Raw genomic sequence first — 22,460 nt, 5'->3', positions numbered from 1 at the left:
CCAGGTTTCACTGGTTCTCATCCATCCCTGCTAAGGCAACTCCTGGCACAATTCCTTTCTGTATTTCTAGGAGGTATTTCTCACATGCTCACACAAAAGTCTCATCTGCTAACCTCAGCACCGCAGGGCCTGGCTGCTGCTTCCAGTGGGCACTGAGGTATCCCAGGCAGCCCTGCCATCATCTCTTACTTAGACCCCACCGACTTCTTTGGGCTCCACCACTGGCCCACTGGGGCCCTCAAGGTGCAAAAGCTCTGTCGCTGGGTCTTGCTTCTCTTTTCTCTCTCTCTGTCTCTCTCTGCCAGGCATCTTCCTTTCACTGTTTTGTGCAGGCCTGCTCCTTCTCAAGTCTTCAGGTCTCAGCCTGCCTGCCCCCACCTCAGCCAGAGCTCCCTCACTCCACCCCATTCTTCTTGCCTTGATAATATTCTGTCCTCATCTTGTTTATTTGCATGTTTGTTTGTTTGTTTTCCATCTTCACCAGAATATAAGCTCCATGAGGGCAGGCAGCATTGCCTGGCAGAGAACTGGTGTTCAATAAATAGTTTTTGAAGGAATGAAGGAATGAATGGCTGTCCAGGACAGTAGTTCTCAGTTCTTCTCAACCTGGGATCAGATTCAAAAAATGCTGATGCTGGAGTCCCATCCCCAGAGATCCTGGTCCAATTGGTTTGGGTGGGGCTGGGCACAAGAATGATTTTAAGCTCCTCGGGTCGTTCTAAGGTTCAGCCAGAGTTGGAAGCCACCGACACAGGGCAGTATGAAAGGTATGACTTTGAGAATTTCATCTCAGGCCTGCGCCTGGAAGCCCCACCCCACAGGCAGCACCTCCGTATGCGGCACCACGTGGGATGCGGCAAGAGGGAAAGGATGAAGCACTTTCCATCGTTCCTGGCTTGGACAGTAAAACAGCTTGACCATTTGGTGTAAAGTGTTGCAAATTCCCAGTTTGTCATTCCTACTGGTGTTCATCCCCCGTTGATGAGAATGAATGGGGTGGCGCTGGGTCGCTCCTTCTTGGCCATGTGGGTGCCGGGAGCGGCCTGGCCCTTCCAGGATCCTGGCTGCAGGGCCTCACGACCCAGTCCTGCTGCTCCACGCTGTAGCCTTCCTGTGCGTGGCGTAGAAACAGGCCTCCTCGTTTCTGGCTCCTGGCCAACTTGCCTTCAGTGGGTATTTCAGCTTCGTGTGCCCGTCCAGGGAAGGGGTGCACAAATGACATGCTTGAGATAGCCAGGAGCGGTGGTCGTGGCATCACTGGTGTTTACTACAGGAGAAAGGAACTTGCCCGCTTTCCTGTCCGGATGTGGCCTTTGCTGGCTCGAGGCAATTGACCAAGCCCTGGGTTTTGCAATTATGATTATATTTTTCCAGTGTAAGCCCAGGCCCCGAGAAAAGGGAAAAGACACTGCTGGGGGCTCCTGAGTGCCTTGTGAAATGTGTGGTGAGAGCCCATTTGTCCTCACTCGGAGAAAGGGTCACCTGCCTCCCAGAGGAGAATGAAAACTGGAAGGAAGCTGAAGTCCTTCTTTTTAACATACTTTGCACAGTGAACAGGGACAGGAACTTGCCATTTAGCACCTTAAAATGAGGGCGGTTGTGCAATCCAATTCCTAGGCTCCGTCTGAAGGAGAGGCACAAATGTGTACAAAAACGTATGAACAAGAATGTGCACCGCAGCCTCTTATGTACCTGCCACAAACGATAAGCAACAAATGTGTATGGGTGAGGGGGGGCATCTAAGTCACTACTACAAAGCCATTAGCAAGGACGAGACAATTACACTCACAACTTTTCTGTAAGTTAGAAGCTGTTTGAAAACAAAGTTAGCCCCCCAAAATGGGGCCTGACAGATTAAGACCCCCCCCAAGAATGCAAGGATGGTGTAACGTTAGAAAGTCTATTGATAGAACTCGTTATTTTAAATCATAACTGGAGAAAGCAGGAATTAGATAGACCTGGAGGCACTGGTTTGGAAAGTTGCCCGCCCTCTATCAAGTGGGGGGAAAAAGTGAGTTGTAGAACAAATATAGTGTGATAGTATTCATATTTTTAGAATAACGAGAAAAAGAAAACTAACAAAGAACTCTGAGTGTGTAAGTATAGAAACACACACACAGAGACACACACTTTACCAAACCAGCTATGTGACTTGAAAATGGAAACAGTAAAGCATCTGCCTCGGGTTGTTATGAGGACTAATGAGATAATCCTTGAATAGGATGTGACACAGTGCCTGGCACATAATAAATGCTCAGTAAATGTCATCATTATCATATTATTTTGTCAAAGAAAGACTCAGGCTGAAACATTTAGAAAAGAAAAAAAGTTACATGAAATGCAAGCGACCAACTTCAAAACAACCAGCTAGCCAAATAAAAAGCACAACCCAAGTATTTAAAGAAAACAAATACAAAATTGTCAAGGTTACCAAGTTTTACCTTAGTCTGTTCATGATAATTTAAATAAAAAAGCAAAACAGTAAATTTCTCAAAAGATTACAGTACCCACAAAGGAAGGGACTTAGGTTTAATCACAGAAGGGCAGGATGAATTTGTCTTTGCCAAGACGTATGGAAAATACTCAGTTGTAATGCTGGGGGGTTGCGGCCTAGACAGACTGACCCTGTTATTCCTGGTTTATCTCGGGGTGCAAATTGCCACGATGTGCTTAGTCACACTGAAAGCAAGAGAAAGTGTCAGTTTTCCTTTCATATTATTCGTGGGAAGAAAAAAATCTGGAAGCAAATGCAAACTATTAACAGTGGTTATCTCTGGGAAATAGGATTGGGAGACGAGTTTACTAGTTACTGCATATGTTTCTGTAGCGTTTGAATGCTTTACATGTTCACAAATCACATGGGTAGTTTGTAAAAGAATTAACGAGATCATTTAAATATCTAAGCCACCCCTTTTCTGTCTAGTTCTTCCACAATAGATGGGATAGTTTGCTTTCTAAGCTCATCAGGAAAAATATATATATAAACTGTGCATTTTTCTCTAAAATCCATTTCTACCACTTCGGTCCATAGCATCTACTGGGAGATGCTAGTATGCGATTCCAATCTGGAGGAATTACAGCCAGTGAAGTGGGGAGGAGGCACCAGTCCCCTCCTACTTCACAGCTAGATTTCCACCCTAAAGTCCGAGATCCTCACAGTGAAGGTTTTAGAGTGAAATCTTACAGTTCCAGAGTATCCAACCTCATCCCTTCCCCCAGATCCTCATATTCACCCAGCAGATTTACCCATGGTCAGCCCCTTTCCCAAGAGCCAGAGGAGAAAACGAATTCATAAGAACACTCATGGGGAGAGAACAGTTCACAGTTGATACTGAAGGAGACTTTTCATCTATTCTTCAAGCCAAACATGGTCCCATTCCTGGAGCGACTCAACGTCTCCCTTATGAGCCCCAGAGAGCTGGTGATTTGCAAAGAGGAGGGTCACAAACAAGAGGCCAGATTGGCAGCAGGTGATGGAAGGCTGGGCAGGATTTGGCCATGGCTTGCATTGCACCCAAATGCCCCTCGTCAGGCAACCTGAAACAAACAACTCAAGTGGCCCAGGGACCCCCACATGTAACCTGTGCTCATGGGCAGAGCCTACACACATAGACATGGCACAGACTGGCTGTTCTCCCCACCTATGATTCTGATAAGTAGCCTAGATAATTCTGTTGCACTCCAAGGATATCAAGTTTTTTGAGGAAGAACAAGACAGGTAGTGACAATCCTATACAATAAAGAGGTAATATGCAAATTGACCATCAGTCCAACACACAAGATGGTTGCCCCCATGTGGTCAAAGATGGCCACCCCATGTGGAAACAAGATGGCTGGCAGGGGAGGGCAGTTGTGGGCGATCAGGCCAGCAGGGGAGGGCAGTTGGGAGGGACCAGGCCTGAAAGGGAGGGCAGTTGGGGGGACCAGGGGAGGGCAGTTGGGGGTGACTAGGCCACAGGGGAGGGCAGTTGGGAACGACCAGGACTGCAGTGGAGGGAAGTTGAGGGGGGGGGGACCAGGCTGGCAGCAGGGGAGGGCAGTTGGGGGCAACCAGGCCTGCAGGGGAGGGCAGTGGGGGGAACCAGGCCAGCAGGGGAGGACAATTGGGAGGGACAAAGCCTGCAGGGGAGGGCAGTTGGGGGTGACCAGGATGGGAGGGGAGGGCAGTTAGGGGTAACCAGGTCAGCAGGGGAGGGCAGTTGGGGGCAACCAGGCCTGCAGGGGAGGGCAGATGGGGGGAACCAGGCCAGCAGGGGAGGACAATTGGGAGGGACAAAGCCTGCAGGGGAGGGCAGTTGGGGGCGACCAGGTCAGCAGGGGAGGGCAGTTAGGGGCAATCGGGCCAGCAGGGTAGGAATTAGGCATCGATCAGGCTGGCAGGGGAGTGGTTAAGGGGTGATCAGGCTGGCAGGCAGGCGAGCAGTTGGGAGTCAGCAATCCTGGATTGTGAAAGGGATATCCTACTGCCCATTTAGGCCCGATCCCAGTCGGACATTTCTCGAGGGGTCCCAGATTGGAGAGGGTGCAGGCTGGGCTGAGGGACACACACACACACACATACACACACACACACACACACACACACACACACACACACACCTGTGCACGAATTTCGTGCACCGGGCCTCTAGTTCACAATAAAAACTAACATTTATTGAGTGTATACTATGTGTTTGGCCAATGCTAACCACTTTTCATGCGTTAATTTATTATCCAAGGTGAAGAAGGTAATATTACTATTGTCCCCAATTTACAGATGAAAACACTAAGGCTTGGAAAGCTTGATAACTTGCTCTAATTCTCACAGCTAATAGGACACTGGGTTTGAACTCAGATCACTCTGAGTTTAGAGCTCATGCTCTGTTACACACTTCCTTGGGATAAATCTGAAGGTGCTGAACATCATAACCTTGTAGGACATTAAGAATTATTGCCAAAGATTTTCAATCCTGAAAAGCTTTAAAAAAAGAATACTGTGGCAACAACCCAGGTGTCCATCGATGTGTGAATGGATAAACAATATGTGATCTATACATACAATGAAATATAATTCAGCCTTAAAAAGAAAGGAAATTCTGACACTTTTATACAAATGGGTGAACCTTGAGGACATTATGCTAAATTAAATAAGCCAGACACAAAAATATTGTCTGAGTCCATTTATATGAGGAACACAGAGTAGTCAATTTCACAGAGACTGAAAGTAGAATGGTGGTTACTAGGGTCTGGGGAAGGGTAGATTGGGGAGTTAGTGTTCAGTAGGTACAGAGTTTGAGTTTGAGATGATGGTGATGGTGATGGTTGCACAACGATGAGAATGTACTTAATGCCACTAAATTGTACATTTTATGTTATATGTATTTCACCCCAATTTTTTAAATGTTTTTATTGATTTTTAGAGAGAGAGGAGGGGAGAAGGAGAGAGAGAGAAACATCTATCAGTTGCCTCCCACATGCACCAGGGATTGAGCCCACAAACTGCCACCTTTCAGTACAAAGGACAATGCTCAACCAACTGAGCCACACTGGCCAGGGCCACAATTTTTTTTTTTAATTGATGTCTGGTCCCCACACCAGTTATATCAGAATCTTTCCAGAATAGGGCCAAGCTATCTATCCTATATAATAAAGAGGTTATATGCAAATTGACTGTCACTCCAACACACAAGATGGCTGCCCCAATGTGGTCAAAGATGGCTGCCACAAGATGGCCAGCAGGGGAGGGCAGTTGTGGGCGATGAGGACAGCAGGGGAGGGCAATTAGGGGTGACCGGGCTGGCAGAGAAGGGCAGTTGGGGGCAACCAGGCTTGCAGGGGAGGGCAGTTGCGGGGGACCAGGCCAGCAGGGGAAAGCAGTTAAGGGGCAACCAGGCCTGCAGGGGACGGCAGTTGCGGGGGACCAGGCCTGCAGCGGAGGGCAGTTAAGGGGGACCAGGCCTGCAGGGGAGGGCAGTTGGGGGTGACCAGGCCTGCAGGGGAGGGCAGTTGGGGGGGACCAGGCCTACAGGGGAGAGCAGTTAGGGGTGACCGGGCTGGCACGGGAGGGCAGTAAGGGGTGACCAGGCCTGCAGGGAAGGGCAGTTAGGGTGACCAGGCCGGCAGGGGAGGGCAGTTAGGGGCAATTGGGCTGTCAGGGGAGCAGTTAGGCATCGATCAGGCTGGCAGGGGAGTGGTTAGGGGGTGATCAGGCTGGCAGGCAGAGGCAGTTAGGGGTAATCAGGCAGGCAGGCAGGCAGGTGAGCAGTTGGGAGCCAGCAGTCCTGAATATTGAGAGGGATGTCAGACTGCCCATTTAGGCCCGGATCGGCCTAAATGGGCAGTCTGACATCCCTTAAGTGGTCCCAAATTGGAGAGGGTGCAGGCTGGGCTGAGGGACACACACACCCCCATGCACAAATTTCATGTGCTGGGCCTCTAGTTAAGATAATAATAATAACAACCAGGTGTTTCTAATGAGCACCCAGGGTTGATAACGCCAGGGTTCGGGACTTGGAAATCTGAAACTCACCATGCTGGCGGTCCGTGGCATCACTGAGGCTCTGGCTCTCCCATTCCCACAAAGGGCTGAAAGCAGGTCCTTTTCATTGCCAAGTCCCCTGGCCTGTTGCTGACTAAGGTGGCCTGGATCCAAGAATTAATGGAAGCTTCCGGAAGCAGAAAGCCCTGTGGCATCCTGGGTGTTTCTCTGTAATTGACTGCATAATGCCTAACCCTCCCCCACTTAATAGTCCAGGAAGAGGAGTGATTATCACTCAAGTGCTGTAATTTCAGGATGAGGTCGTGAGGTTCCCACTGAAATCTACAATTCACGGCACTGATGGAGTCCCTCTGTCTATAACTTAGAATGCATGTTTCCGGTCTTTGGGCTGCCGCACAACTTTGGGGGGATTCTCACAATGGGAGTTATGATAGAGGCTTATTATAAGAGAGAGGAATGGCATTGGGCCTTCAGCTCAGCAGCAAGCATTCTCAGAGCACCCCCACTTTGCCTAGAACTGGGCTAGATTCTAACATGCCCTCAATGAACCACATTCCGTAGGGAAACAGACATACTAGGTGTACCAGTTAATAATGCAGATTGTGTAATCAAAGAAAACACGATAATTTCAAGAGAAACATCAAAAGTGCTTTAGTCAAAGTAATGTCGATCGCTAGCTACACATTTCCCCCATCTTTCAGATAATTTGTGGATACCATCCCAATAGAACTTTTCTTGTTTTGAGGCAAACCATTCAGAGACCCAATTTTCCACTTCTTCATATGTTTTGAAGTGCTGCTCAAAAAGTGAGTGTGCCATTGATCAGAACAAGTGGTCATCTGAAGGAGCAAGGTCTGGTGAATACGGCAGGTGGGTTAATACTTCCCAGGCAAGATCTTTTAATGTGTCTTTAACTGGTTTTGAAGTGTGTGATGGTGCATCATCATGAAGCAAAATTACTTTGCCGTGTCTTCTGGCACATTCTGATCATTTCACGATCAAAGCGTGGTTCAAATTGATTATTTGTTGTCGGTAGCAATCAGTATTAATGGTTTCACCCGGTTTTAGAAGCTCATAATACACCATACCTTCCCGATCCCACCAAACGCAGAGCATTGTCTTCTTTCCGAAGCGATTTGGCCTTGCAGTCAATGTTGATGGTTGACCTGGATCAACCCATAATTTTGTGAGTTTGGGATTTTCAAAATAAACCCACTTTTCATCGCCAGTCACAATTCGATGCAAAAAAGACTTTCTTTCGTGCCGCTGAAGCAACATTTTACTGATGACTTTTCGGTTTTCCATTTGTCTTTCGTTCAGTTGATGTGGCACCCACTTTCCTTCCTTTAAAGTCTTCCCCATTGCTTGTAAATGATTGGAAATTGTTTGCTGAGCAACGTTTAATCTTTCTGCAAGTTGTTTTTGAGTATGACACACATCTTCATCCAATAATGCTTGTAATAGTTGGTCTTCAAACTTTTTTGGTTGACCTGGACATTCTTTGTCTTTCACATGGAAATCATCACTTTTAAAGCGTTTCAACCAGCATTCACAAGTATCTTGAAATGGAGCATGTTCACCGTAAGCTTCCCGAATTATACGATAACTTTCAGCAGCACTTTTCTTTAAAATAAAGTAATGAATTAAAACTTTCCGCAAATGCTCTTTTTTTTGGCACGAAATTCGACATTTTTAAGAGTAAAAATATCTATGTTAACACCTTCAGCAAATTTGACATATGACGTTTTGAAGCTTGCTGTCAATACAACAAAATAGCATACATATCAAATCGCATATATATATACATATGTGTAACTCCATCTAGTGAAAAAAATCCGCATTGTTAACTGGTACACCTAGTATTCACCCAGCCAATATTTCTTGAGCTCCTACAATGGGCAGTATTTAAAATATTGACAAGTTTGGCAGTGGCACAGAATCAGACAGGATGCTCTGCTGGGCCAAGGGGTAACCCTTAAATTGCTGGACCGCAGTGAGGTCAGGGGGATTCTGGGGAGAGGCCAGGGTGGTTGGGACATTGGATGGGTAGCTTCTATTTACCAGACAATACAGAAACATTTCAATATTTTAACATCCGGGAAGGCTGTATGAGTAGGTGCCAGGTGAATGACAGCTTGACTTGGGCATAGAGGTGAACAGTTCAGCCCAAGTCCCTGACATCAGGGATCAACCTTCTAGTGCAGGAGTACAGCTTTTTCCATCATAGACCAAATAAATATTTTAGCCCTTTTAGGCCTTAGGTCTCTGTCCCAGCTATCCAACACTGTCACTGTAGCACCAAAGCAGCCACCGACAAGAGTAAACAAATGAGTGTGGCTGTGTGCCAATAAAACTTTATTCACAAAACAGCAGGATGAAGGTGGCCCATGGACCACAGTTTGCAAACCCCTGTTCTAGTGGGTGAGACAGTATACCCATTTATTCTTTCATTATACAAATATTTATCAAGCATCTTCTCCATGACAACTATTGCAGTGGGCACTTGAACAAGATAATGGTCTCTGCCCACATAGCACTTATACTCTAATAGGAGAGGCCAAATCAGTCATGTTAATGTGCTATGGTAAGATGGAAGTAATCAGGAAATTCAGAAGGGAAGTTAGCCAGTCTGAGAGTTCTGGGAAGGCTTCCTGGAGGAGGTGGTCACATGTTGCTGCTCAGATCAGCCTGAGAAGCACATGTCTTTCCTTGTAGGTTGTCTGTCATCACTTGCTCTTCCCTTGTGTCCCCCAGTCTCTGAACAGCTACAACAATGGAGACGTGGAAGGATCCAGGCGGCTTGGGAGGAATGCCAAGTGGGTGGCCATCGCCTCCATCATTATCGGCCTTCTCATCATCGGTATTTCTTGTGCGGTTCACTTCGCAAGGAAGTAAGTAGGCTTTTTGGAATCCCTCCTAATGTAGAATAATGCCCATCGGGATCTGTTAGGCTGGGTTAGGTTATTCTCTGGCAACAGACAATCGCAAACAAAAGCATTTTCATTTTTTCTTCACTGTGGTCACATGGGCCACAGAGGTCTGGGAAGGGTCTCTCCTCCACAGGATCATTCGAGGCCCCATGCTATCCAAAGCTCCAGCATATCATAGCTGCTCTATTTAGAACAGAGGTCAACAAACTTTTCCGCTAGATGGCCAGAGAGTAAATATTTTAGCCTTGAAGGCCATATGGCCTCTATCACCATCTCAGTCCCAACTACTGAACTTCGCCATGTTAGCACAAAAACAGCCACATATGATAAGTGAATGAATGGGCATGGCTGTGCTCAATAAAACTTTATTTACAAAAACAGGTTGTTGGCCTGTGGACCCTAGTTTTCCAACCTCTGATCTAAAATATGAGGCCTCCTCAGGCTAACCCAGGGGAGAGAAGACCAGAGAGTCCCAGCTGGGTTTCCACTGCCTCAGCGCTGGAGTGGCAAATGTCACTGAGACTCAGTTGCTAAAAGAAAGTACCCCGTCCCACCTACCTGTGAGAAAGCAGGCCTGTGGGAGAGTAAACGGGATACGTGGGATTACTATTTGTTCGGCCTGACCCTAGGATCTACTGAGTACCGTGTGTTCCAACATGGTTTTGCACTAAACTAGCCAAAATGTTCTTAAAGGGCAGAAGGTTCACCACATGCTTTTGGTACTGCCAGCGAGCTCTCGCCTCATAAGGAGATGGATGCTGTTGATGTTTCTTTCTGGATTTGGGAAAATTTATTCAGATTTCTCTGATCAGCTGAGTTGGGCTCCATCTGCTAGAATCAATGACCTTTTCCATCAGAGGGTAAGGTCATGTGACAGACAACCAAGACTCAGAAATGAGAGGCCCAATCCATCTCTGTCTCTCTCTACAACTCCTGGAAAGGCAGATAAGAACTCTGGGAAATTCTTTAGCTTTACGGCCAGAGCAGCACAGGTATTCCCATGCCATTTACCAGGAGCTGAGTAGGTCGGCCTCTTTGGCTTGATTTCAGGAAGGGGTCAACGGGTGAGTGAGGGAGGAAGAGGACACCCTTGAGCCTGCCAGATCAGCCAACCCACCCTTGGCAACCAAGAGCGTAGTGGATGTCACAGAAGGTAAACTTCCTATGGTACAAGCCAGATCCAGGAGCAATCAGGGCAGCTGCATGGAGGAGGAGATGTCAAAACAGGAAGTGTCACAAAGGAAAGAATGGAGGGCTTTGGGCAAAGAGGGAACAGACGTGAGGCAGATGGCTGAAAGTTTCATAGGAAGTTAGGAGCAGGGGGGGACTCCCAGAGGGGAGAGGCTCAGGGGAAGTCTGGTGCCATAGAATGCGGGGTTAGTAGTACAGCCATCTGCTTAATGTCCCTAAACCTCAGTTTCTTCCTCTGTGTAATGGGAATGAAAGTAGTACCCATTTAACGGAGCTATTGTGAAGGTGAACTAGATGATCCACAAAATGTGTATATCAAGGTGTCTGTTCCTTAGTTGGTGCACAAAAAAATGCAAACCATTTATTAATCCTGACACTACTATTGTTATCATGACTGGGAGAGCACCTGAGAATTTAAGATGCCACTAAATCGAGTTCAAGGATTTGAACTCATGAGCCAAACTCAAAGGATGGTGTGTGTTCCAAGAGAACAAGGCCAAGTCCTGGCTTAACTCCTAGGATCTTCGGAAAATACATACTGCCCAGATCCATGCTTGAGCTGAGTGGGTTGTAATAGTGGCTGACACTCACATACCAGGTACTGCTCCAAGCCTTTACGTGAATTAATCCTCAGTGACTCCTCAGAGCAACCCTATGAGGCATTATTATCCCTGTTTCACAGGTGAAGGAATTGAGGCTCAGAGAAGGAAAGAAATCAAAGATTTACCTGATGTCTCACAGCTAGTGATTGGTAACGGCAGGGTTTAAACCTGGAATATCTGGCTCTGGAAACTGTGTTCTTAACCACAACACCACACAGCCTCTAAGCCAACATGTGCCTTCTAGTACACTCAATAACAAAGGCCAGTGGATGGCACTCGCCCTGCAGCTACCTCCAGAATTGTTTTATATGAGGCTGGTAGTTGAGGCTTCAACCTACGAAACAACACATGATGAGTCAGAGCCAAGGGAAAGAAAATCAAAAGACTTTAGGAGTTAGGCAAGGAACAGACATGAATGAAGCAGCCCGGTTGTGGGACAATAGGGAGTGGTGGGGACTGGGGGAATTAGAGAGCACCATTTGAAGGGAGCAACCACCACTCTGCTCCAGCTAATCGTTACCACTTAGAATGCAGACTCCATGGGGCCCATTTTCCCAAAGACATTGGAAAGCTGGGTTTTCATTTCAAATCTCCTGGCTTTTAAATGCTGGCGATCAGTTCACATTGCTTAAATACATTGTGAGGGTCAAAAAAAGACAAACCATAAACATACAACAACCACATCAGCAAGCTGGAGATTATCTGCTTTACAGTCTCTGGTGGACAATTTGCATTTCAAATTTCAGTTTGCCCATCCAAGAAGTTTTATAAGGGACCCAGAAGTCTTCCTATATGGGGACTTTGTCCATCTTTAACATAAATATTTCTACCTGGAGACAAGGCAGTGATGTGTATACGCTTGTGATTGAGGCTTTGTTAATAGTTCTACACTGTGAGCGTGAGTCACTTCTCTGCTCCTTCCTCCTAAGGGGTAGTGTTCACAGTGGTGAGAGCATGGACTTCTGCACCGGTTTTACCAGGATTCAAATCCTAGCTCTGCCACACAGACCACCCTGGCAAGTTATTAAACTTTCTGTGCCTCAGTTTCCCTGTCTATAGAGTGAGGATAGAATCACTTCCCTGTCTGTATGGTCAGGTTCCTTTTCGATAGACACCTTTCCCTCCATGTTAACAAAGAACACAGAAATGTCTTCCAGAATTAGAACCCACGGAGCAACTCAAATTGAAAGACTGGTGCGCGCGTGCGCGTGCATGTATGCGTGCTTGTGTGCGTGCGTGTGTAAGAAACTAGGGAGTGGGATTGATTCTATCTTCCGTTAAGTCCAACAACAAAGCCGATTTCTCATCCTTTGAAATAAAATCTCCCAGCCATAGGAAGGACTGAATGGCAATACGGAAAATTACAGCCCACAGGTTCCCAAACTCTGGGCTGCCTCCGAGTTCCCTGGGGAGGCTCAGGGGAAGTTGGCATCCAAGCCCCACGCCGCCGATGGATTCCAACTCGCTGTGTCAGAAGTAAGGCCCAGCGGTCTGCATTTTCCAGCTCCCCACAGCCACCCAGGAATCCAGATGCAGGTGGCCAGGAGAACAGTTTTTGCTAAAACCTGGCACTCGTCCTCCCTCCCAAACGCAAAAGGAAGACTGTGCTAACCATGGCCAGTCATTAACAGAGTGGTCAGTTTTCATTACATCAGCAAACTCGTCCTCCTAATGTGGTATATCTAACTCCGGGAGTCACGTTACTGCCTAGGAGATGTGCCCGAGGGAGGCTCTTTTGTAAGGATCTGAAAAGGCAGCCAGGACTTCCAGGGAGGGGCTGGGAAAACCCCACGTTATGGCTGACCAGCCCAGAGACAAGACAAAGAGCCTTGAATATATGAGTTCTCCAAGTTTCCTTTATAAACTGTCTGAAGAAGGCAATTGCCTTTTTTTAAATGGTGCAGTCCTGCCTTTTAAAAAATTATTCTGTATCCATTATCAATAAAACTGTAACTAATCTCAAAGTCCCTGCCTTTTAAAAAAAATTGTTTTATCTTTATCAAGAAAACTGTAACCAATCTTTTCTCCCCCCAAATGATCAAAACCCCAATGTAGTTTATTCTCTGGAATAGACTCGGGTCAGCATAGCCTTTACCCAAACTCATAAAAAGGTCTCCCCATCCTGATTTTACAGGGTACCTCTGTAAGCCACGTGGTGTTTGTGGAGCAAGGTAAGACAGTTTTGTGGCATCAGATCCGTCAGAGCTGGGAATCACTGAACTGAAATATTCAACTGTTTTTGACAGAGCGCTGTGCTGACAAAAGACAGCCAGGAACGCCACACTGTGCATTAAAAATGCTTGTTTGTCATTCATAGAAATCAGACCTTCATGTTGCAAGTTTTCCAACTGGAATCAGAAACTTGCAATCTCTCAAAGTCATACAATCCCTTGCTCTCAGGCTGCTAGGGAAAGTGGAAAGACGCAGAGGTGAAGCATTTAAATACTGCAGACAGCTATTTATCAATCCTAATCGTTCAAGTCCCTGGCCACAGTCACATGTCTGCAGGCTTTGACTTTCTGCTGATGCCTTGAGGATTAAAGCAAGGTTGGGTTATTCCAATCATGTTTCTCAAAGCCTCAGAGCCACCTGCAACAGATTCAGCTGGAATGCTTTGGGAAATGCAGATTGCTGGGCCCCGATCAAGACCCTGGGCAGCCCTGAAATGTACATTATCACAAGCACATCACCCCCCCAAAATAGTTCTAGGTATTCTAAAGTTGTAAGATCATTATTCTAGGGCTTTTCCTGCATGGACATATGCCACAAAACAGGATATTTTATTTTATTTTTAACATATCTTTATTGATTTCAGAGAGGAAGGAGAAGGAGAAATAGAAACATCAATGATGAGAGAGAAGCACTGATTGGCTGCCTCCTGCACTCCCCCCTGGAGGTTGAGCCCACAACCTGGGTTATGTGCCCTGATCGGGAATCTAACCATGACCTCCTGGTTCATAGGTCAACGCTCAATCCCTGAGCCATGCTGGCCTGGCCAAAACAGGAAATTTTTTTTAATGTTTTTTAATATGTTTTTATTGATTTTTTTAGAGAGAGAGAGAGGAAGGGAGAGGGCTATAGAGATAGAAACACCATCAATCAGCTGCCTCCTACATTCCTCCTACCGAGAACTGAGCCTGCAACCCCGGCATGTGCCCTGACCGGGAATCGAACTGGTGACCTCTTGGTTCATGGGTCGATGCTCAACCACTGAGCCACACCGGCCAGGCAAAACAGGACATTTTTACATTCCTAAGATTCCTGGTAGAAGCTTCCTGTCCTCTCCAGAACGTGTACCCACTTCCCAAGTTTCCTCTTCTTTCTCTCCTCGTGGTCAGGCTCATGGTCACATACCTGATATTCAGTGGAACTTCCTTAGCGGCAAAACCAGCTGACCGTGACAAAGCTTGGGTGTGAGGGCGACAGGTGTTGTCTACCACAAGGATGACAAATGACACGTGGTGGAGCTTCATCTCACGCAGGGGCTAGGTTATAACGTCAGGGCACAAGGTGAGCTTTTATAATCAGAGTTGATCTTGGAAGCCACCAGAGGGGGCACCCTGTCAGAGTCTCACACACCATGTCCTGATCAGTCTCTCAGAGCCAGTGTTTCCTCCAGGGCTGGAAGAGATGATGTCACTTGGGTTGAGCATCACTGGGACCACTCCCCGCGCTGGCACTGAAGGCACAGGAGTCATGTCCCCGTCCACCTTCGTGAGCACTGAGCCAGGGGGTGGTCAGAATCTCCAGCTCCATTTAAGCAGTGGCTTCTGTCTTCCGGAGCAATATGAACCGTTGGTATGCCATAAGTTAAACCCATGTAATGCAATTCCACTGAACTTACACCTCTGGTGGTCTTGTAGGTGTCTCGAGAGCCAGGCACGCCCCACTCTGTGTCAGAAATGCTTGTCATTCTTAGAAAGAAGAGCCTTCGTGAGCCAAGGTTTCTGTTAAGGAAGAACTTGACTTCTAAACAAGGATACCTGCCTCCCATCGGCAGGCACAGAATTAGCAGACAGTAACCCATTCTGCACTGATAACGCTTCTTTCTTATGAACAGTCTGGAATGAGTCCTTTCCTAACTGCATTAGGATTGGAAGTAAGCATATATATGAAGGTGCATAAGAAGTTGACCTTTTTGAAAAACCACAAAAGCAAATTCATCTTTTTTCCTATGCTACTGGCTGGAGTAAGGCTTTCTGCGAGTTGTTTTGCACAGATATATCTTCAGAGAACTGCTGTGATTCCGTGATGAAAAATGGGGAACGTTAACTATTTCCAGAAGGTCAGAAGGGCCTTTCTTTGTTGGTATAGATAAATTGAGGTAAAGACAAATCATCACTAACAATGGAAAGATTTTTGCTTTGAAAGGGATGTAAACGGGAGGACATGGACAAAGAAATCAGAATAAACATGAAAAAGATGTTCAACCTCACTGGTAACCAGGGAAACACACGCTAAAGCAACAATAGATACTCTATTTCCTTTGTCTGCCAGATTGAAGCAATTAACAAGACAGATAACATCAAGGTTAGTGAGAGCGTGAAGAACTGGATACTCCACTGTCGGTGGAAGAGTGAGCGGGGACAGGCTTTGGGAGGTCCATTTGGGTGTATCTATTCAACTTTAAAACCCAAGTGCTCTCCCACCCAGCAATTCTACTTCTCAGTATCCACCCGAGAGACAGGTGCACAAAAAGGCATGTTCTTTTCGCTTAGCCACACATTAGGACCTTCTGGGGAGCTTTAAAAAATACCAACGCCCAGAGCCTTCCCTGGACCAGTTAGATGAGAATCTCCAGGGACAGGGCTGGACACTGGTAAGTGTCAGGGCCCTCGGGGTTATTCTAATGTGCAGCCAGGGTGAGAACCAACCATGTTCATTGCAGCTGTGTTTGATATAGTTGAAACCCTGAAGCAACCTAATGTCCATCAGTGGGAAATGGTTACAGAGGCAGTGGGTTTATCTGTAGGATAGAATACACCCTACAATTCAGACATGGAAATCTCCCTTGCTTGGCTTTATAAGGCCCCACATGCTCTCCTTCCCAGCACTCTCCTCTCACCCCTCCACTTCAGCAACATCGAATTCCCGTCTTGGTGGAGCAACACAAATATGCTCCTGCCACAGGGCCTTTGCACTTGCTGATCCCTCTGCCTATGATTTCCTTCCTCCTGAAATCCACATGGCTTGTTCCCATCTTTTTTTCAGATACTTGCTCATATGTTACCTTAGCAGAGAGGGTAGCCCTGACCAACTTTGCTAAAACAGTGCCCACAGCCCACCCTTCTCTCTGTCCCCTTGTCCAACTTTACCTTTCTTCCTAGTATCACCCCCTCAGAAATTATATGTACACATTTACTTATATATTTATATGTTTACTATACTATTTCAGATGTATTTATGTACCAATACATAGTCACTAGAGGCCTGGTGCACGGATTCATGCACCGGTGGGGCCCCTCAGCCTGGCCTGCGCCCTCTCACACTCTGGGATTCCTAAAGGGATGTCGGACTGCCGGAACCAGCAGTCCAACATCCCCTAAGGGGTGTAGTAGTGTGGAAAGCAGCAGGCGGCTGGGGAGGAGCCCAAGTCCAGGCCGGGCACCACTCCCGCTCATCCTGGCCCCACTGCGCCTACCACAGCCTCCACTCAGTAGCACTGCCGCAGAGGCGGAAGAGGCTCGCACAGCCACAGCTGCGCTCACCAGCCATGAGCCTGGAGTCTGGCGTCCATTGGTCAGCTAAGCAGCACTTTCACTGTGGGAGCACACTGACCACCAGGGGGAAACTCCTGCACTGAGCGTCTGCCCCCTGGTGGTCAGTGCACGTCATAGCAACCGGTCGACCGGTCGTTAGGTTGTTCGGTTGCTTAGGCTTTTATGTATAGAGATATATGTTTTTATGGTGTTTCCTCCTGCTGAAATGAAAACTCCAGGAACATTCTCATTCCCGTCATTGCCTGTAATAATAGAACATAACACTTCTGGGTGCTTACTTTGAAGGTAGACTGTTGGGGTTTAAGTCCAGGTGCTGCCTCGAAGTAGCCATGTGCCCTTTTAACCAATCTGTGCCTCAGTTCTCTCATCTATGAAATGGGGATAAAACAGTGCCATCGTCCAGCCAGCATGGCTTAGTGGTTAAGCATCAACCTATGAACCAGGTGGTCACGGTTCCATTCCTGGTCAAGGTACATGCCCGATTTGCAGGCTCGATCCCCAGTGTGAGGTGTGCAGGAGGCAGCCAATCAATGATTCTCTTTCATCATTGATGTTTCTCTCTCTCTCTTTCTTTCCCTTCCTCTCTGAAATCAATAAAAGTATATTTAAAAACAAAAACAGTGCCTATCTCATAGGGCTGTGAAGATTAAACTGTGTAAAGCACAGTGCGGGGCCCAGGTCCTCACTCGGTAGCTGTTGGTGGTATTATAGCAGCGCCTAGAGCACTGCCGGCTGTAAACAGTGACTGGATAAATGAATGAGTTATACACACAGACATGACATGATCCCATTTATGTAAACACATCCACAAGATGAATTTCTAAGTGCATATTTATGGGTTTAATGCAGAGAAAAATTTCTGGAAGCAGCATGCCAAATGCTAACAGTGCTAGTAGCCCTTAAGGAGAATGAGATTCAGAAATGCTCACAAGGCATTTTGCTGCATCTGTATCATTTAGGGTTGTTTTTGGGGGGTTTTGCGTGAGCCCCGGGTAAAATAAAATACGTTTCCAAACACAATCTGTTTCTCTAAGGTGCTCAGACTCCAAAGCATGCAGTTCTGCTAGTCCACGTCAGCACTTGTTTAATCAGAGTAATCGCCATGCTAAAAGGACGCCCTGGGCGAGAAGGCTGGTCCAGCTGTCTTTCTCTCCTTCTCACTCTGTCTGTTTGCACCACACAGAGCCTGAGCAGCCGGCAGTCGCCCCACGCATGGAGGTTGGACCTCATCCACACACACCCCAGAGGAGTTTCTGAGGAATGGATCCTGACTTCCGACTGTGAGATCTTTTCCTCCAGGACTCTCCAGAGGCAGGTCCCTGGCAAATGAACTGTAAAGTCCAAAATGTAGGAAAACCAAGCAGCACAGCCAGATCTGCCAGCCATTGATTTTTATTTTTTTAATCAAGTCTCACTGTTTCAGTTTAGCAAAAGCCATTGTATCCATTCCTCTTCTCCAGAGATGAGCCTCAGGAAATCCCATTACTTTTCGGAAAGGTGGAGGGAGTTCTAGGAAGAGCAATGGATGATGGTATTTGCAATGTCAAGTACAAACATTTGCAGCATGTTTACCGTTGTCTAATAGAGCTGAGTGTGTGCATTTTTTCCTTTTGTTTTTACCTGTGGTAGCTTCGCTTCAATCTTCAGTAGCTCCTCCCTCATCAAAGACACAAACACAGGAGCCTCTGGCCTTTGGTCTTGGCCCGGTTTTCCTAAAGGCCCCCTTTCTTGCTTGCATCCACCGCTGTCAACTTGACCTGGACCTCACTCTCCACCCCAACAGATGAGAACGTACAATTCCAGGTACATGAGCACCTTCCCCATCCCAGTCTTGGGAATAAACTGGCTATGTTTATGGAATGTGCTTTTTTTCCAAACTCTCTGTCTTTTTGTTTGTTTGTTTTGTATGTGTGTGTGGGGGGGGGGGGGTGTTTGTTTTTTGCAAGTCTCAGGCAAGATCTTTGATTTTCCTGGATGCCACATGGAAATGCCAACCATTGTATTTCTTTTCTGTCAAATGTAAGCCCTTTAGGTGTGATTGTACCGGTTTGATGGCACCATTATTCCGCCTGCCAGAACACGCTAACCCCGTGTTCCACAGAGTGCGAGGCATACCACTGGTGGTCCACAATTTTTAAGTCATTTATAGACGCAACAGTAAATGCCGCCGAATCACAGAGAGCACTTCCCCTTTCTATTCTTTTTCAATCTCTGTTTAGGGCTCATGGGTCCTTACAACCTTTCTGAAACGTTGGCTCCTTTCCTGTCTCAGGAAAGAAAGAGCAGGTCTCAGGTTCAAAGTCTTCTGTCAAGATAGAACTTAATACATGGTGTTGTGGTCATTTGCATTTATTAATTACCTTCCATTTAGGACTTCCTCTTAGGGATTTGATATATCATTTCTGTTAAAATAAATTTACTTGAAAAAATAAGTGGACTCAGCAAATATCTAGTGATTAACACAACAGGTGACATGTACATATGGCAAAAATGAGTTCAAGAACTAATATTGGAGACACAGTGATAATGAACTTCCTTTCCTAAGAGAAAAGGCAGCTTATTCTAAGTGAATGAAAATGAGGCTGAGTCAAAACACGTGGGTTCCATGTGTGTGCCTGGCTGACTATGCAAATTGATGTTAGGCAAGTTTCTCCGCCTCTCTGTGAAATTTCTTCTCCTGGAAAAACGGGGATAACACCTGCCTACGTACCTCAGTGTTGTTATGAGAATGAATTGGCATAGTAGGCGAATGCCCCTGGAGGGAAATTCTAAGTGTTGTTCCTAGATTATTGTGACTCTCAGGCATTGCTAAAATCCTGGACCCTTGCAAAAGATAGACTTTGACGGACATCGGATTCCGCCTGTCACTTCGCCCAGGTGTCCACCATGAGCCAGCACTTGTCCCAGGAGGACACTGGATCAGGGTCATGAAGCCTCAGCACACGGAGATCTGAGCGCCATTCCAGGAGATTGGATCCTCATTTCTGTTTCTGACATCGTGGTTTTTGTTTGTTTGTGTTTGGCTCCCTGATCTTTTACCCAAATCAAATGCAAAGTGTTGCTGAGAGGCAGAATAAAAACGGTTTTAAGTAAGCCTGTTTACCTCAGTGTGTAAATGGTGTTTTCTTGGGGTTCTCAACCTTTTAGAGACTCCCGTAACCAGAATGGGCTCATGGATAGCAGCCTCAGTCTGTAGGGAAGACCGCAGAGAGGCCAGGGGTGGGCCAAACAGGTATCAACTCGGAACTACTTATGGCCTGAAATGCCCTTCTAGGAGGCATTGAAAATGGGGATCCAATAAAGTCACTGAGAGAGCTCCCTGGGATCGAGAGGGGGGTCTGATTTTTGCTGGGCCCCCCGGCCTGGCAGAGTTTTCATAGTGACAAAGCGGGGTGATGGTCTTCTCCGGGGCCTCCGCAAGGCTCGATGCCCCTGCTCCACTCCAGAAAGCACAGACAGAAAAAGAATTGACCAAGCGCACCAGCCAGGGCACTCTTTCAGCAGCCAGTGACAAAAAAAGCTAGAGCAAAGAGTAGAGTTTACTGCCTCATATAACTGCAAATTCCAGGGATAGCGTCAAGCATGGCTGGGTCTAGGTGCTCAGCCTTTATTAAGAACTTCACTCTATCTGTGTCTCTTCCCTAATAACTACAAAGGAAGAAAAAAGTTCAATTCGAAATAATGCACAACTGATTCGGAACTGGAACCAACCCGTCAGAGTGGACAGCAGCCATCAGCAAGCAGGTGCAGCCGTGCTTCCCACACAAGCTGCTGCCGTGGCCAGGGGTGCGTGGCTCCCCCGTTCGCTGGCCTGGAGCACAATCCAGCCAGTGGAACTCAGGGTGAGGTCAGCTCACCCCAAACCTTGTGGACTGAGGGTGTGTTACCAGAAGGAGAGTCTGATGCTGAGCAGAAAAGAACAGAACAAAAACCACTGTGCACTAAGCTTGCTGCTTCTCCCTCTGCCTACCACACGCAGGACAAAAGTAACCTCATCACTTTTCAAACAGTTTCTCCACTCGGTTGCCACCTCATCCATTTCCTCACGCAATCATTATTTACAGAGCACCCGTCCGACCACAGAGACGGGGCTCGGCTTTGGAGATGCCGAAATGATCAAGAGAGAACCCTGGAAGGGCTTGCGTGGAGCAGGGGAACAGGCACCCACACAATTAGAAAGAAACTTGAGCGAAGACAGAGGCAGGAACGGAGTCTTGCAGTCACTTTGCAGGAGGGAGGACTGGCTGGTCCCCAGAGGGGAAGCCTCGGGGGCGAATGTCCCTGTCCCACCACTCCATGATTGCTAAGGCTGACACTGCTCTGGATGCTGCCCTGTCTTCGCCCACAAGTTATGGGCAGAAGCAGATGCAGACACAAAATCGCTGGCCTCAGCTCCTGTATCAGCAAATTATCTTTGGCTGACACCGGGACAGCTGCATTCAGCAAAACAGTGTTAGGCCTGTATCTTGATACGTAACCCTAGACCCAGGCTTCTAAATATAAGAAACAGTTTTGGGTCACTGACTACAAAAAAATATATATTATTTTAAGACAGCGTCCACATTCATTAGTTACTACCAACCCTTCAAAAATACTCCTGAATGTTGCATAGTTGAGTCTGGAGAATTACCCTATAAAAATAGGTCTCTAAACCAAATACTCTGAATTGTGATTTTTGACAAATACAAAGAGAGGCATAAGGACCACCCATCATCCCTGGAGAAGCCTCAGAAAGAAGGCATCCCCTTTTCAATAGAGACTGACTTATTTCCTAGTGTGATTTGTTCCCACAGAGATTTGTTTATCTCAGGTCAGGAGAGGGGCTGCAGAGTGGCCCTGTGCATGCTTGGTGTCAGGCATCTGAGTGTCTCCTGGCACCTGCTCTAAGGCCCGGAAGAGTGGCCAGATCCAGTCTGCGGCGGTCCAGTCACAGTGTTCACCCCTCTCCCGTCCGAGTGTACACCCGCCCACTTCACACTCACACACTGTTCACCGAGGTGCTCTGGCGTCTAGTTTTCCAAAGCTGTCTGCTCCTGGCACTGCTGATTGGCCAGGTGACATGGAATCCTGTGTATGGGGACGAGCTGTGCTTCCGAGTGAGTGTACAGACAGGAACTCGAGAAAGGCCAAATCCTGCCTCTGCGGAGGGAACACATGGCTGATGACCGGCAGGAAAGAGGACCTAACCCACACACCAGCACCTTGTCGGCAAGGTAAATACAACATTTCCTGAGCCAGCGCCGAAGTTCATCCAAACAATCACATAGCCTTCTCCTAGGTCTCCCTGCCCATTCGTTTCTGACTGATGCTGTAATACTACAAACTTAGTGACTTGAAAACAGCCCACACTTATTGTCTTACAGGCTGGGAGGTCAGAGGTCTGAAATGGGTCTCACTGGGCCAAAATCCAGATGCCGGCAGGGTTGCATTCCTTTCTGGAGGCTCTTAAAGGAGAATCCGTTTTCTTGCCTTTTCCATCTTCTAGAGCAGCCCACACTCCTTGGCTGTGGCCTCCCTCCATCTTCAGTCAGCAATGGCC

At 47.1% G+C, this 22,460-nt stretch overlaps 1 protein-coding gene and 1 long non-coding RNA gene across 2 annotated transcripts in view; one reads left to right on the top strand and one right to left on the bottom strand.

Annotated features, from left to right (window-relative positions):
- TMEM233 (transmembrane protein 233) overlaps positions 1 to 18,153 on the top strand; it is a 32,347-nt gene extending 14,194 nt beyond the window's left edge. The window contains exons 2-3 of the mRNA XM_008142768.3: positions 9,233 to 9,369; positions 18,105 to 18,153. Coding sequence (XP_008140990.2) covers positions 9,233 to 9,369; positions 18,105 to 18,111 — 144 coding nt within the window. The 3' untranslated portion in view covers positions 18,112 to 18,153. The remainder of the gene's footprint in view (positions 1 to 9,232; positions 9,370 to 18,104) is intronic.
- Positions 1 to 22,460, bottom strand: part of LOC129148059 (uncharacterized) — a 44,181-nt gene that overhangs the window by 12,670 nt on the left and 9,051 nt on the right. The gene's annotated exons all lie outside the window — the stretch shown is intronic.

Source organism: Eptesicus fuscus, chromosome 23, assembly GCF_027574615.1.
Source record: "Eptesicus fuscus isolate TK198812 chromosome 23, DD_ASM_mEF_20220401, whole genome shotgun sequence".
NCBI classification, from domain to species: domain Eukaryota; kingdom Metazoa; phylum Chordata; class Mammalia; order Chiroptera; family Vespertilionidae; genus Eptesicus; species Eptesicus fuscus.
This window is presented reverse-complemented; position numbering and strand designations above follow the sequence as displayed.